The sequence below is a fragment of the Notechis scutatus genome, chromosome 1 (assembly GCF_049901735.1).
Source record: "Notechis scutatus isolate UNSWTSFEM ecotype Mainland chromosome 1, rNotScu1.2, whole genome shotgun sequence".
In the NCBI taxonomy this organism is placed as follows: Eukaryota; Metazoa; Chordata; class Lepidosauria; order Squamata; family Elapidae; genus Notechis; species Notechis scutatus.
This window is the reverse complement of record NC_142009.1, coordinates 244950466-244964632: the sequence shown is the minus strand read 5'-3', so window position 1 is coordinate 244964632 and position 14167 is coordinate 244950466. Positions and strand designations below refer to the sequence as shown.

General features: G+C 44.1%; 1 protein-coding gene across 6 annotated transcripts in view; it reads right to left on the bottom strand.

The window, feature by feature from the left end:
- TUB (TUB bipartite transcription factor) overlaps positions 1 to 14167 on the bottom strand; it is a 119124-nt gene that overhangs the window by 64365 nt on the left and 40592 nt on the right. The window contains exon 1 of one of the 6 annotated variants that reach the window (XM_026668347.2): positions 1959 to 2805. The exons of 3 other annotated variants lie outside the window; for them this stretch is intronic. In XM_026668347.2, the coding sequence (XP_026524132.1) occupies positions 1959 to 1996 (38 nt within the window). In that variant the 5' untranslated portion in view covers positions 1997 to 2805. Of the gene's footprint in view, positions 1 to 1958; positions 2806 to 14167 lie in introns of those variants that run through there. 2 more of the 6 variants (XM_087950920.1, XM_087950921.1) reach the window with 2 other exon arrangements.

The window sequence follows — 14167 nt, the reverse complement described above, 5'->3', positions numbered from 1 at the left end:
TCTACTGAATTTCTGGTGTGAACAGAAATCCACTTTCTCTTGTCAACTTTTTTGTTACAGCAATTTTGAATTTCCAATCAAACTAGTTTATGCCAGATTAAGGGGTTTTTTTTTCTGCCTGATCAGGAGGTTTACTAAGCAAGGGAATTTAGCCCTCTGTGTCAAGCACTGTTCACTTATTTCTGAGGCATGCATATATGCTTTCTCAGAAAGAGAACTAGCCGAGGCTTTGGTAGCTTATAGCAACCAAGGAACCAATTACCGACAACAGCAGCTGATGCTGCCATGGCAATTCCTGCTCGTCACAAAGACAGCAAGAATGGTGGCAGAAGTATTTGATTGCCAATATTATGTAGGAGTCCAAACAAAACAATTCGTGGAGAGAGATGAAGAATTGAAATATCCTATGTAAAAAAACCACCTGTTTACCCATTTCCAAACCAATAAACACTGGATTAAGAAGGGGGATTTTAGTTGCTTATCTCTAAAGAAAGCCCTTTAATTTTTGTCTTTATCTAAATTTATATTTTATTTGATGATCATTGTTTCTGATCCTCTTAACCCAATAAAGGTAATTCACAGGGGAGGGGGTGAATCCAACATGGAAAACAAGATTCCTCAGATACGTTCCAAGGGAGAATAGATGTCAATCTTACCCTGAACTAGAATTTGAGTCTATAGCACAAGTTTTGTTTGGAATACTTCACACCTAAATAATTCTTTGTGTAGGTAACTACATGAAAGCTCTATGCATTTTTATATAGGATCTGTGTTTATGACAAGGGATCTATGCATTTACTACCTGTGACAAATTATTCTTGGGTTCAATTTCCTACACAGAAAGAATTTAAGCTTAGAAATTAGTTTCTGAAAAGACAGCTAAGAACAGAACTGAATTTCAGATACAAGGCAGTTGTTAACCCATCAAGGATCTTGAATTACCATCAAGATTGACCCACAAAAGTCTTCTGTTCCAGAGGATAGCATGTAACCTTTAAAGAAAAGGATATTTCACAGGTGTCATGATTATTGCAATGATCTTGGAAATTATCTTGGACATCATAAACTTTTGCAGATAAATGAAGGAAAGAAGTATGAAAACAGAATGGATGCAAATAATAATGGAGCAGCATGAGATAGCACACTGGCCTGATACATACTCAGTCCTATTACTATCTGAAGAGAAACTGGGACAGTAATAGGATATGAGAATACCCCATCACGATCTGACCAACTGAAATCAATCCAGAACCCATCACAAAAGAATCATCCTGTAGCAATCATACAAAAGCAAGAACAGAAACTGGCTGCGCATTTCCGTTCCGAAAACAACAAGATTTTCAGCCCTTCCAAAGGATCTTGATGTACGATAGAGATTAAAAATAGTTCCAGGTATCTCCAGCTTGTTATTGTTGGTGTTTCAAGGGATGCCAAAATGCAATGGCCACATCTCTTCCCAAATAAAACAAACTACTTCTATTTATTCCCCACTTTCATTCAGGAAAACTCCTCTCCTGCAGGGCTTGTTTCTTAGTTTATCCCTCAGCCTGGTGCTCTATTCCACACCTCCCAGAAGTAGGTTTATTTAATCCTTGAAAAGAATGTCAAAAGTACTTTCCTTAGATAGATAGATAGATAGATAGATAGATAGATAGATAGATAGATAGATAGATAGATAGATAGATAGATAGATAGATGATAGAATACTTTATTGGCCAAATGTGATTGGACACACAAGGAATTTGTCTTGGTGTAAATACTCTCATAAGTATACATAAAAGAAAAGATACAGCTTCATTTAATTAGGGTGTCTCCCCCCCTCCCAAAAAAAAGCATTTAATACAAACTTATTTAAAATGACACGCTTGCCTGCAAACACCCTTCCCGGCCTCCTTGGAAACCGCGCCCAGGGAGAAAGGTGGGGAGGTCGTAGCCCAATCTGGCGCCTTGGGAAGTACCTGTAAGGGATCCAGTCCGCCTGATGCTTTGAAGTCATCGCTCGGCGAAGGAGCTAACAACTGCGGCACGGAGAACCCCGGGGGCCGGAACGGCAGGAAAGGAAACGGCCGCCGATGCCCTGGTCGCGGCCCCGCACCGAGCAGGACAGCATCCTCTACCCGGCCTGCGAAGCAGAGCCACCGAAGCCGGCGGCAAGAACATGGGGAGGAGTTAGCCAAGCCACCCTACAGCAGCCGCGACGGCGGCGGCGACAGCGGCAGCATCTTCTCGGGAAAGGTTAGGCGAGGAGGAAGGGAGCAGGGAACCCTCCCCGGCCGCTGTCCCTACGAGCTGCAACGGGGCCGAGAGACAACTTGCTCGGAAAGGGGGAGCGGTGGGAAAGCAAGAGGAGGAGAAAGAAAGAGAAGGAGAAGCGGGGAGGGGTGCAGAGAAGAGAGAGAGAGAGGAGAGAAGCGGTGGCGGCGGCTATTCCTCAGCCCGCTTCTTTTGCTGTGGTTCCCTTTCTTTAGCCGAGCCTCCGCCTATGCGAGTCCCCGCGTCCTCCCGGAGGCCGAAGGGACGCCGCTGCCCCAGTAGCGGCGAGGAAAGGCCACTGCACCGGACCAGTTTGGGACGGCCCCTCTTTTCACCCTTCGCCAGCCAACCGCCGCGCCCGCTGGTCTCTCTCTCTCTCGGTCTCTCCCCCCACCCTCCCCCACCAGCCCGTTGGTCTCTCTCGGTCTCTTCTTTCTCTCCCCACAGCCCCGCCTCGCTCCGGCCGTCTGCGTGGCTCAGGAAAGGTTCTCAAGGCAACGCGCGCGCGCTAGGCCTCGCTCTTGCGGGAAAGCTTTGGGCGGGAAGAAAGGGAAGCTGGAAGGGGGAAGAGGAGGGAGCGGCTGAGTCGGGATGGGTTGGAAGCGGCGCGCCCTCAAGCCCTCGGGAGCGCGCGCCACAGGATTTTTATTTATTTTTTTATTTATTTATTTTTAAATCGCCTGGCAGACAAAATATTTGAAAACTGCAGAAAATTCTTCTGGCCCGGAGTCACGCGTCACAATTCTCGCACAAGGAATTATCTGGTCGTCTTGAGGATGCTCGGTTAGTTTTGCTGCGCGGAGCAGTTTTTTAGGGTTGGGGTTTTTTTGTTTTAAAGGTGAAATCGTCGCAAATAGATTTGCAAAATCCAGAGTTTGTAATAGCTGCATTGGAACTACAGGAAGCACGCTGTCTCCTAGGGCTCTACGGTTATAATCGGCGGTCTCTGCTTCGGCAAAATAACATTTTTAAGCGGACGGTGTTTCATGCATTTACTAAAATCCGGCAGCGATCCACGTGTGGATAGAGTTGTATGTGGGGGTGGTGTTTCGAGTGGAAAAGGTTTTAGTGCATTGTAGGCTTTTCCTCACTGCTGCATTGAAGTCGTCTCCATCCCTCCTTGAGTCAACAGACATGAAGTTTATTGTCCGTGTTGTCTGTCCCCTATCCTGCCTCTGTTTCCAGGCTTTGCCACTCACGACTTCTTTTCAAAGGAATGAGGGACAAAGCCAAACGGAGTTTATGTGGTCCTTGGGCGGTGCCATAATGGGGTGGGGTGGGGAATAGTATTTAAAGCAACGGACGTACTGGAGACCAGATAAAAGCAACATAAATGGGGACTCAGAATAAGAATGGGAGACCACAACTTTGTGCTGCAATTGGGTACAATCAGACTGTAAGCTTAAGGGCTTTGTGAAGCTATTCCCCATTCCTGAAATGCTGAATGGATATCCTTATGGGATAAGATGAAACAAAGTGAAAGGTAAACAACTGGGAATAATGAAAAAATGCAAACGGAGTATTGTAGTATTGTAAGTATTGTATATATGGGGACACTCACAGACATCCACAGCATATGAGGGTTGCAGCAAAGTGACACAACTACAGTGATTTCATGCAAACGTTGCCCTTATTCATTTGTGTGTGTGGCATGCATACCTTTGAATCAGTCTTGGCTCTTTGTGAAATACCTGCAAAGTCTCTGTCATTTCCTTGGCAAGATTTTGGAAGTGGTTTGCCATTGCCTATTTCTTAGGGCTGAGAATGAGGGACTGGCCTAGATCAGTCAGCTACCTTCATGTCCAAAGTGGGACTGGAGCACACGATCTCCCAAAGGTTAACCTTTATTAATAAAATCAAGTTCACATTCTTGGGAAAACATTGCTTTATCGAAATTCTACATAAAGAAGTTTTCTATGCTTATTTCATTCAAAAAAATTACTGAGCATTTTATACTTTTGTACATAAAAATGAGATGACTTTTTTGATTCTTGGAAAACGTGTTTTATAAAACATAAAGCTAAACCCAAAAATGTTAGAGAATTCCTAGAAATCTGGCACTCAAAAAATCAGCCATCACAAAGTACATAGAGGTTAACATACATAACATTCAAAAGTGATAATAAAAAAAGGAAACAAGATAAAAAAGACCTCTTCATCAGCAATCAACATCTAGATAAGCAGAGATTAACATCAAGATTAATACCAGACCAACAATCAAGCAGTAAACAATATTCCAATCAAGTAACTGCCAAATCAGACAGCCAAGCAGTAAACAACAGCCTAATCAAGGAACTACTGTACCAAGAAGAAAACAGCACTCCCAGCAACACTGAAGGGCAAGCCACGGTATATACAGAGAGCAAATGCCACCCTCTTCTAGCAATGATGATGTTACCTAGATAGATAATGAAATGTCTGCAAGAAAATAACCAAGCTCAGAGATCACCAAGGACTCTGAGACATAACAAAAGCTAGTTTGATATTGTTTGGAGCATGGATAATTTGATCCAGATAGGGTGTAGAAATTACAGAGATAAATTGTCTAAATCAGCAGTCTCCAACCTTTCCAGCTTTGTGGACTGGCAGTGGGGAGAGGGGATGGTTCCGTGTGAGCAGCAGGAGAGCGCATGCACGGTTCCATTTGTGTAAGCTGCCCGCTCACCTGCTCACAATAAATACCGTGTTTCTCACAAAATAAGGGAGGGGCTTTTTTTTGACCCCCCCAAAAAACAGCTAGGCCGTCTTTTCGGGGGTGACTTAATTTCCTCCCCCTTGCATCCTCGGGTAGGCAGGCGGCAACAGCTTGGATGTTGACCTCGGCGTTGGTGGGGTACTTCGTATCGGGACACCTTCCGTCACCGTTGCTTTCCCTTCTCCCTTGCTGCCATGGCGTTTAGAGCAACGCCGCGGTGTTTGGCACAGCCATGTGCGGCCAGCCAGGACTCCTCCCTGCAACCAGAGCCCGGCGGAGACACTCGGCTTCAGGCACTCCTGTCGCCGCCTTGGCTTTGCCTTCAAAGGTAAAGCCAATTATTTTAAAAACAACGCCCTACTACAACAAAGCCTCCCCTGCCCAAGAGGGCAGCCCAACCCCACGTGGGGAGGCAAATCTCCCGGGGCTGCAGCACAGGATCGGCCCACCTCGGGAGAAGCGCCCAGCCACCATGCCTGCCTGGCGCCGGGCAGAGTGCGAAGAGCTTCGCCTGGGGTGCCCAGCGCAGCTGACAGACAGACCCTCCTTCCCGGCAGCAGAGCTCTCACCAAGGCAGTGAGTGCCTCCCCGCCGGACCCTCCGCTCATCCTGCCAGGGCCGCCCCAGAGCCATGCAGGATGGGCAGAGCCAGGAAAACGAGCCGCGGGTGCACGCCCACCTGCCAAGCAAAAGAGCCGGGCCGACCTGAGCTTGGCTTCCTTCCCAAGTCCCTTCAGCGCAAACCCAAAGGTGCCACCGGAGCTTGGCTTCCTTCCCAAGTCCCTCCAGCGCAACCCGAAGGTGCCACCGGGAGAGGCTGCCCGAGGCAGTGATAGCGCCCACCCATCCGCAGACAGGGAGGCGAGGTGATGGCAGCACTGCTTCCCTGGCCATCGGAGAGAGCCCGAAGCCCCCCGTCCTTTCCACCCCTTGCCCAGCCCGCCCCCACGCATCTCCAAATGCGCCGGCAGCTCCAAACGCTGCAGCGGAACAGGCATCAGGCAGAGGCGCTGACTCGGCAGGGCTCAGCTCAGAGGAGGACGCGGCACAGGCTGTCGCCTTGCCTCCCTGTCCACGGATGGGTGGGCACTATCACTGCCTCGGGCGGCCTCTCCTGGTGGTCCCTTCAGGTTTGGGCTGGAGGGACTTGGGAAGGAAGCCAAGCTTGGGTCGGCCCGGCTCTTTCGCTTGGCAGGCGGGCGCGCACCATGGCTCGCTTTCCCAGCTCTGCCCAGCTCGCACGGCTCCGGCGCGGCCCTGGTGGGATGGGCAGAGGGCCCGGCAGGGAGGCGCTCGCTGCCTTGATGAGAACTCTGCTGCCAGGAAGGAGGGCCCGCCTGTCAGCTGTGCTGGGCGCCCCAGGCGAAGCTCTTCGCGCTCTACCCGGTGCCAGGCAGGGATGGCGGCTGGGTGCTTCTCCCGGGGTGGGCTAATCCTGCGCTGGGGCCCCGGGAGATTCACCTCCCCACGTGGGATTGGGCTGCCCTCTTGGGCAGGGAAGGCTTTGTTGTAGTAGGGTGTCGTTTTTAAAAGAATTGGCTTTACCTTCGGAGGCAAAGGGAAGGCAGCGACAGGAGTGCCTGAAGCCAAGTATCTCCGCAGGGCTCTGGTTGCAGGGAGGAGCCCTGGCTGGCCAGCTGGCTGAGCAAACGCCGCGGCGTTGCTCTAAACGCTGTGGCAGCAAGGGAGAAGGGAAAGCAACGGTGGCGGAAGGTCTCCCGATACAAAGTGCCCCACCAACGCAGGCAGCACCATATCCAGGTATGCAACAAAAGTACTTCCTAACTGCAAGCTCCCCCCCCCCGCCATTTCCCCCCATTTGACATGTTTAATATAGGCCTTAATTTGGGGGGGAGGGGCTTAATTTGATTTTATGCCAATAAAACATGCTGGGCCTTCCTATTGGTGGAGGCCGTATTGTTGGAGAAACACGGTAATTATTTTCTTATTACATTACCATAGGATATGATCCATTTCATATTTCTTTGACACATTTAAATAAACTTAAGAGGGAGATATATGTGCACAAAGGTTCTTTCAGAAAGTCAGATTTCATTAATTTGAAAGACTTTAAAGCAGATGACTTGGAAAAGATGCATGAGATTCTTATGAAAATTGGGATCAACTGCTGAAGGTAGACGCTTACGTAACACAATGAGCTTTTGATAGTATGAGGACTTTAAATTCTCATCAGGCCCAAGCTATATACTAAGCCTGCCCTCTTTTATAGATGACATTCATACTTTGATAGAACATTCTTTGTGTTTGAATACTAGGCAGGGGTGGGATTCAAATTTTTAACAACCGGATATGTGGGCGTGGCTTAGGTGTTGGGCATGGCTTGGTGGTCATGTGACTGGGCAGACATGGCTTGGTGGTCATGATATTGGCTGGGTGTGGCCAACTCAATATCACTCACATCGAGGCACACATCTCCTCGCCTGGCCTCATGACTGTGGGGATGCTGCAACAGTCGTAAGTGTGTAAAACGGTCATAAGTCACTTTTTTCAGTGCCATTGTAACTTTGAATGGTCACTCCACACAAGCAAAGTACCAGCAAAGGAAGGGAAAAAAACTCCAGAGAAGTTCCTGAGACAGGAAGTCTAGTCCTGCCAAGAATGTAATAAGGGTTAATGGAGAGGCAATTTCTGTAAGCAACACCAGAATGTTTTTTTCCTGCCTTCCTTACAGGATTAGGCCAGTAATTTCTTGTAACAACTAGTTCTCCGAACTGCTTAGAATGTTAACAACCAGTTCAGGCGAATAGGTGCGAACTGGTAGAATCCCACCCCTGATGTATATAAACTCTGCACTGCCCCGATTATTTTAACTTTACCTCTTTAAGAGAAATATGTGAGTTATTTGGACTCAGAGATTCACAGAATTTGTGACTGAAGTTTCATTCAACAATTTAATTTATTTCTGACAAACGCTTGCCCACCCTTGCCTTAAATGATATAAGGCTGAAATACCATAAAGCTAGTTATAAAATCTGGTGGTTCAAGAGATTTTGAACTTCTAATTTCTGTCATTAACAATCAAGATTATGTTAGGAATCTGTACTACGAATCTGGAGTATTTAAATAACACGAGAGTATCCATCCCTGAAGTGCCTTCTCCCATAGACAGCAACCCTGTCATTCTGCAGTTGTGTTTATATAATATACTATTTCCCATGGTTCTCTCAACTCAGTTACCTGTATTTACAGCACACCAATTATAAACAACCACCTGGGTATCCTTTACGTCAGTGATCCCCAACCTTTTTACGCCGCAGCCGGTACCAGCATCAGCTGGGCGCCGCCATCTTTTTGATGAAAACGTGCTTCTGGTGAGCTTTCTACCTGGAAAAGCTCACCGAGCGCTGAGCGCCGCCATCTTTTTGATGAAAACGTGCTTCCGGTGAGCTTTCTACCCGGAAAAGCTCACCGGAAGCACTTTTTCATCAAAAAGATGGCGGCGTCCAGCAAGCCAGCGGCCCGGTAGGAGTTGTTCCGCGGACGGTGCCGGTCCGCGGACCGTGGTTGGGGACCCCTGCTTTACGTAACACAGTAGGCTGAAATGTGGTTGACCACTGGACTTCTGGCTGGAGCATGACAACGTAAACATGTCTCTGAGTGAGCAGAGACAATGACCATGGCAAAGAATGAAGAACTGATGAGTTGATCAATTCTATGAAACCTCTCCAAAGAAGGAAAGGACAGGAGATAACCTACATATGCCCTGGACGCTGGCTTGCTGGGCGCCGCCATCTTTTTGATGAAAAAGTGCTTCGGTGAGCTTTTCGGGTAGAAAGCTCACCGGAAGCACGCTTTTCATCAAAAAAGATGGCGGCCAGCTTCCAGTGAGCTTTTCCGGGTAGAAAGCTCACCGGAAGCACGCTTTCATCAAAAAGATGGCGGCGCCAGCGCTTCGTGAGCTTTTCCGGGTAGAAAGCCATTTCTACCCGAAAAGCTCACGAAGCGCTGAGCGCGCTTATCTTTTGATGAAAACGCGCTCGTGAGGTCACCGGAAGCACTTTTCATCAAAAAGATGGCGGCGCCCAGCTGATGCCGGTACCAGGCTGCGGCGCCCAGCTGATGCCGGTACCGGGCCGCGGCGTAAAAAAGGTTGGGGATCACTGCCCTGGACAACTGCTCTTCATGAGGAGAGTGCATGTGGTTTGTTGCAGAGTTGAGAGCCAGGAGACAAAGAGATGCTCTCAGTCACAATGGAACTTTTTAAAGGACTGAAGTTTGCTAACCTCACTTAGTAATTACTTTCAGAGATTGCTTATTTAAATAGCTTAAGCATATTAGAGGTCTTCAGAACAAGAAGTTTGAAAAACCATTTATCTTCATTCTTGAGCAAAATAAAAATTACAAGTTTAAAAATGTAAAGAATTGGGAATAAACTCAAAAAGCTAATAAGACTTTGATCTAAGAAAATTATAAATGAGAGTTCCCAAAAATTGAAATAATAAGGAAAAGTTGTAGTCAAAATTAACTCAAGGTACGGACACAACCATCCATTTTATTGGCAACAGTACAGAAATACGGTAGTTTTCATTGTCTTAATTACAGGATGCTTTTCAACTTTCAAGTCTAGTCTAAATATCTGAATTTCCTTGGTGGTTAGTCATGCAAGTACTGACCAAGCATAAAACTTACTGTCATTTGATAAAAGCCGTCATGATCTTACACACATCGTCATAACATTGTGCAAATAACTTGGGTTATAGTTTGCACCAGTGGCATAATACAAATGATATACAATGCATCATTTGACATCATGATGCAAAATATGTCATTTGCCCATTTGCCCCAGCCCTACAGATGCATATGAAGATGCTTAGTTTTGATCCCTGATAATGTTGATTAGGTACTGCTACCTTCTGAGACCTAATATTAAGAAATATTCATAAAATATATAGTGGGATAGCTTTTTGAAGCAGACAAGTTTGACATAAATTTAGTTGAGGGGCTTCAGATATCTTTGAGAATAATACATAATTAATACATTGATGTCCTAATTAAATTTGATACCAATGACTCTATGTTCCTGTTCTCATAATTTTCTTTTGACATAATGGAGGCTTTTCCAAAATAGCTAAATACTTTATTCACTCGCTTGAGGCTATTGTTTCTTGCTCTTTTTCTCAGTTCTTATTTCTCAGCCAAGCATAATTCAATACTTTGTATTGAGATACTTATCATATTAGAGAACAGCTGATAGACTGGAAATATTAGCTTTTCAGGTACAAATTACCTCATGCAGCACTACTGTAAACATAATAAATTCAACATGTTCTTCCCTACAATTTTACAATACCAATTTTACCCCATTTTTTTTTCAAGTATTCACTATTCTTACAGCAGACCAGATTATCAAGCACTTAATGCAAATTGAAATCTAATTTGATAGAATTAAAACATTCTGCCCTCATGAGTAAAGGAAAAAACACATAAAATGATTTCAAAATGTATAAATGAATAGGTGAAATAGTATACAAAAATAAAGCCTTACATATTAAAACAAGAAATTTAGCAGTAAATACTTTTTGTGTTTTATTCAAAAGAACAACTGCATATAATGTCTCCATTTAAAAACAGTCTGAAAGCAGTTATTCAAAAACAAAACAACAAATTGCAAAATATTACAAAACGAGAACCAATAGATAAGACTGCAATGGAAATAAGCCTTCTTTGGACAGATCTAGTCCTTTTGAATTCTAGGGAACATCAACCTTTTTATTTGGCAAATGAAGGCAAATATACCTATAATGTTGCAGGATCCAATCTGAGTTTGTTACTGAGACCAGAGGTATTTTCTTCCAAGTTTTCAGATTCCTGGAGTCCTTCCTTGGGTTATTATTATTTATTATTATTCTTAATTTGGCTTTGCTTTTATATGTCCATATTTTATATGTTTATATGTTTTGTTTTTTTGCAGTGTTACAGAAGTTGTTTGCTGCTGCTTTCTCCCAAAATAATTGTTTTTCTCGTTCGCCCACCCCCATTTTCCAGTCTGATCAACAGTCTGGAATTGCCAGGCAGTTCCTCATCCAAGGAACAGCCCTACTTAGAAAAATCAGTAATTAGCTAGCTGCTACTATATGCTGAAGCTATTAAGGTTTTATAAGCCAGCAAATTAAAATGATCCCACGTGCCCTGTTTTCTGTTATGTCTCATGTTAAGTACTTGCTTTATTCAGACCCTTGGGACAATAAGCAAAAGCTAACATGAATCATCAGCCATTCTGTTCATAGCCATTATGCAATAGGCATCCGGAATTTAAATAGTTTTCCTGTTTCAAGAATACATGCATATTTTGTCACACATTTCAATGCCAATCTGAAACAAGAAGTTGTATGGCTCTTAATTCTACTGACAACTCAAACAATGCAGTTGTATACAGTCAGATCTCTCAAAATCTATAAATACCACTGCCAGGCATGTTTCAAAGTCATATTCTTCTGTGATATATAATACTGAAAGCGAGAGGGGGAAGTCTATTGGAGGGTTATCATATGGTATAAATATTTCTCTCAAGCAATTAATAAAAGAAGACAAATATGTTGGTTTCTTTTAGAAGCCTTTTCAGCATCCTATTCAAAATTGAAGGACTAAAAAAACCGTAAGAGATCTCAAAGGCACAAAGTGTAACCAATAACTATTCCCCTTTACAAGTACTAAGAAATCATTGTTCACACACTCCAATTTCCCCCTCTACTGACAGTAGGCTTACTTGGAGGAAAACAGCTGTGTAAGATAAGCTCTTCCTTCTCTTTATAAAGCCTTCTACATCTGCACACAAGTAATTCTTAAGTCTCCTTCAATTGGTGAATATTAACTTCACATATTTTGAAAAGGAAACATAGAATCAACATAGTTGAAATGTATTTCCGAGGTTATCAAGTCTTATTCCCTGTTTGATTCAAATTACCTACATCATCTCCGAACAATGACCATCCAGTTTCTTTAATAAATTTCTACTGAAAAAGAATTAAGTTCACATGACAATTTGTCCCATTGCACTGCAGCTTGTAGACCTGCATTCATAGTCAGGGTAAACCTATCTTTATGTTAAAATGAAAACCTGGTGGCTATGTGGACACAACAAGGATGCTGTCTTAGCAATCAAGACAAGGGATTTGCCTTTGTCTTCTGAGATGTTTTGGCCTATAGCAGGGGTGTCAAACTGGTGGCCCGCAGGCCAGAAGCTTCATGGGTAGGCCATGCCTACCCCAGCTCCGCAAATGGGAAAAATATCACATGATGACAACATGACATCACGAGTTTGACACCCGTGGCCTACAGTTTTAATGATCTCCCAATTAAGTTGTAAATAGGTGCAAGCTTGTTTAAGCGTCTGATAATAAAAAACTCCATGCTTTTGGACCTTGCACTAAACACTCGTGTCTCACAGACATTCCCTAACTTTCAAGGAACTAGATAAGAGAACCATGTGATTTTTGTGTAGGTTTCTCAATTTTGTTTATCAGTTTTTCTAAGGTGTGCTCTCTGCTGGCAAGTTTTTCTGTTAGGCATAGGAAATTCTATTTTCCTGAAAGGTGGTAATGAGGTTGGGGGTGAAGAAGGAAGCTGAGTAAGAAGTCTTTTGCTCATTCCAGTTCTGAAGTATGGAGATGTTTTTTTTAGGCTTCTGAGAAAGTGCATGAGCCACCCACTCGATAAGAAAACCTGTCATCTTCCTCACATGACTTAAAGGATCTACAAAAGGAAGGAGGTCTTCTGTCAAGAAGTAGAAAAATAAAAGCTGGAGCCCTGCAAGTGTTTTACTGAAGCATTGTCAGCAAAATTCATGTTGCAAAGTGAGACATTTAACGCAGGAGGTTCACTATGAATTGGATCTATCAGGTGGACCTCATCAAATTGTGACTAAAGCCAGGAGTTTCTGAGAAGGAAAAGATGGGCTTTTTGTTTTCCTTTTTAAAAAATCACTCTATTTTGAAATGCTACAGTTTGCAATGAAATGTCACCCTAAAAATGTCAGGAAATCAAAATTCATGGTGCATTTGGACACAATTTATAGCAATGGAAACAGAATGCCCAAATGTAGCTCCAAAGTCGTGTTGAAGTATTCGAACAATTTGGTCTGATTGCCAGGACAGCACTCACCATCACTCTTAACATTGCCATCAGACTAATAATTCACTTTAGGTACCCTTCTTGCCAGATTCTGTTTGTATACCTCCTCTATCAGGTGAGATAAGGTATGATATGAAGACTCCACACATACATTCCTATGCATTTTAGCCCTTTTCGTCATCTGGAAGCAACCTCGAAGGTCTAGTCCAACCTCCTGCTTAATGCAGGAGCCTTATACCATCCCAGTCAAATGGTTGTCCAGTCTATTTTTAAAAACCTTCATTAACGACTTAGATGAGGGAAGAGAAGGGGAACTTACCAAATTTGCAGATGATACTAAGCTGGCAGGGATAGCTAACACCCAAGAAGATAGGCTCAAGATCCAGATGGATCTTGACAGACTAGAACAGTGGGCCATATGTAACAAAATGAAATTCAATGTAGAGAAAAGTAAAATCCTACAATTAGGCAAGAAAAACCAAAAGTACACATATAGACTGAATGAAACCAGGCTTCATAACAGTAACTGTGAGAGGGATCTTGGAGTCTTAGTGGACAACCAGCTAAACATGAGACAGCAGTGTGCAGCAGCTGCCAAAAAAGCTAATGCAATCATCCTAAGTTTGTATTAACAGAGGGATACAGTCAAGATCAAGGGAAGTACTAATAGCACTCTATAAAGCCTTAGTAAGACCACACCTAGAGTACTGCATCCAGTTTTGTTCACCACATTATAAAAAAGATGTTGAGACTCTAGAAAAAGTACAGAGAAGAGCAACCAGGGTGATTAGGGGACTGGAGACTAAAACATATGAAGAACGGTTACAGGAACTGGGCTTGGCTAGTCTAGTAAAGAAAAGGACCAGGAGAGACATGATAGTGGTCTTCCAATATTTGAGGGGCTGCCACAGAGAGGAAGGGGTCAAGCTATTTTCTAAAGCAGTTGAAGGCCAGACAAGGAATAATGGATGGATGCTAAACAAGGAGAGATTTAACCTGGAATAAGGAGAAACTTTCTGACAGTGAGAACAATCAACCAATGGAACAGCTTGCCCTCAGAAGTTGTGGGAGCGCCATCACTTGAGACTTTCAAGAAGAGATTGGACTGCCATTTGTCAGAAATGGTGT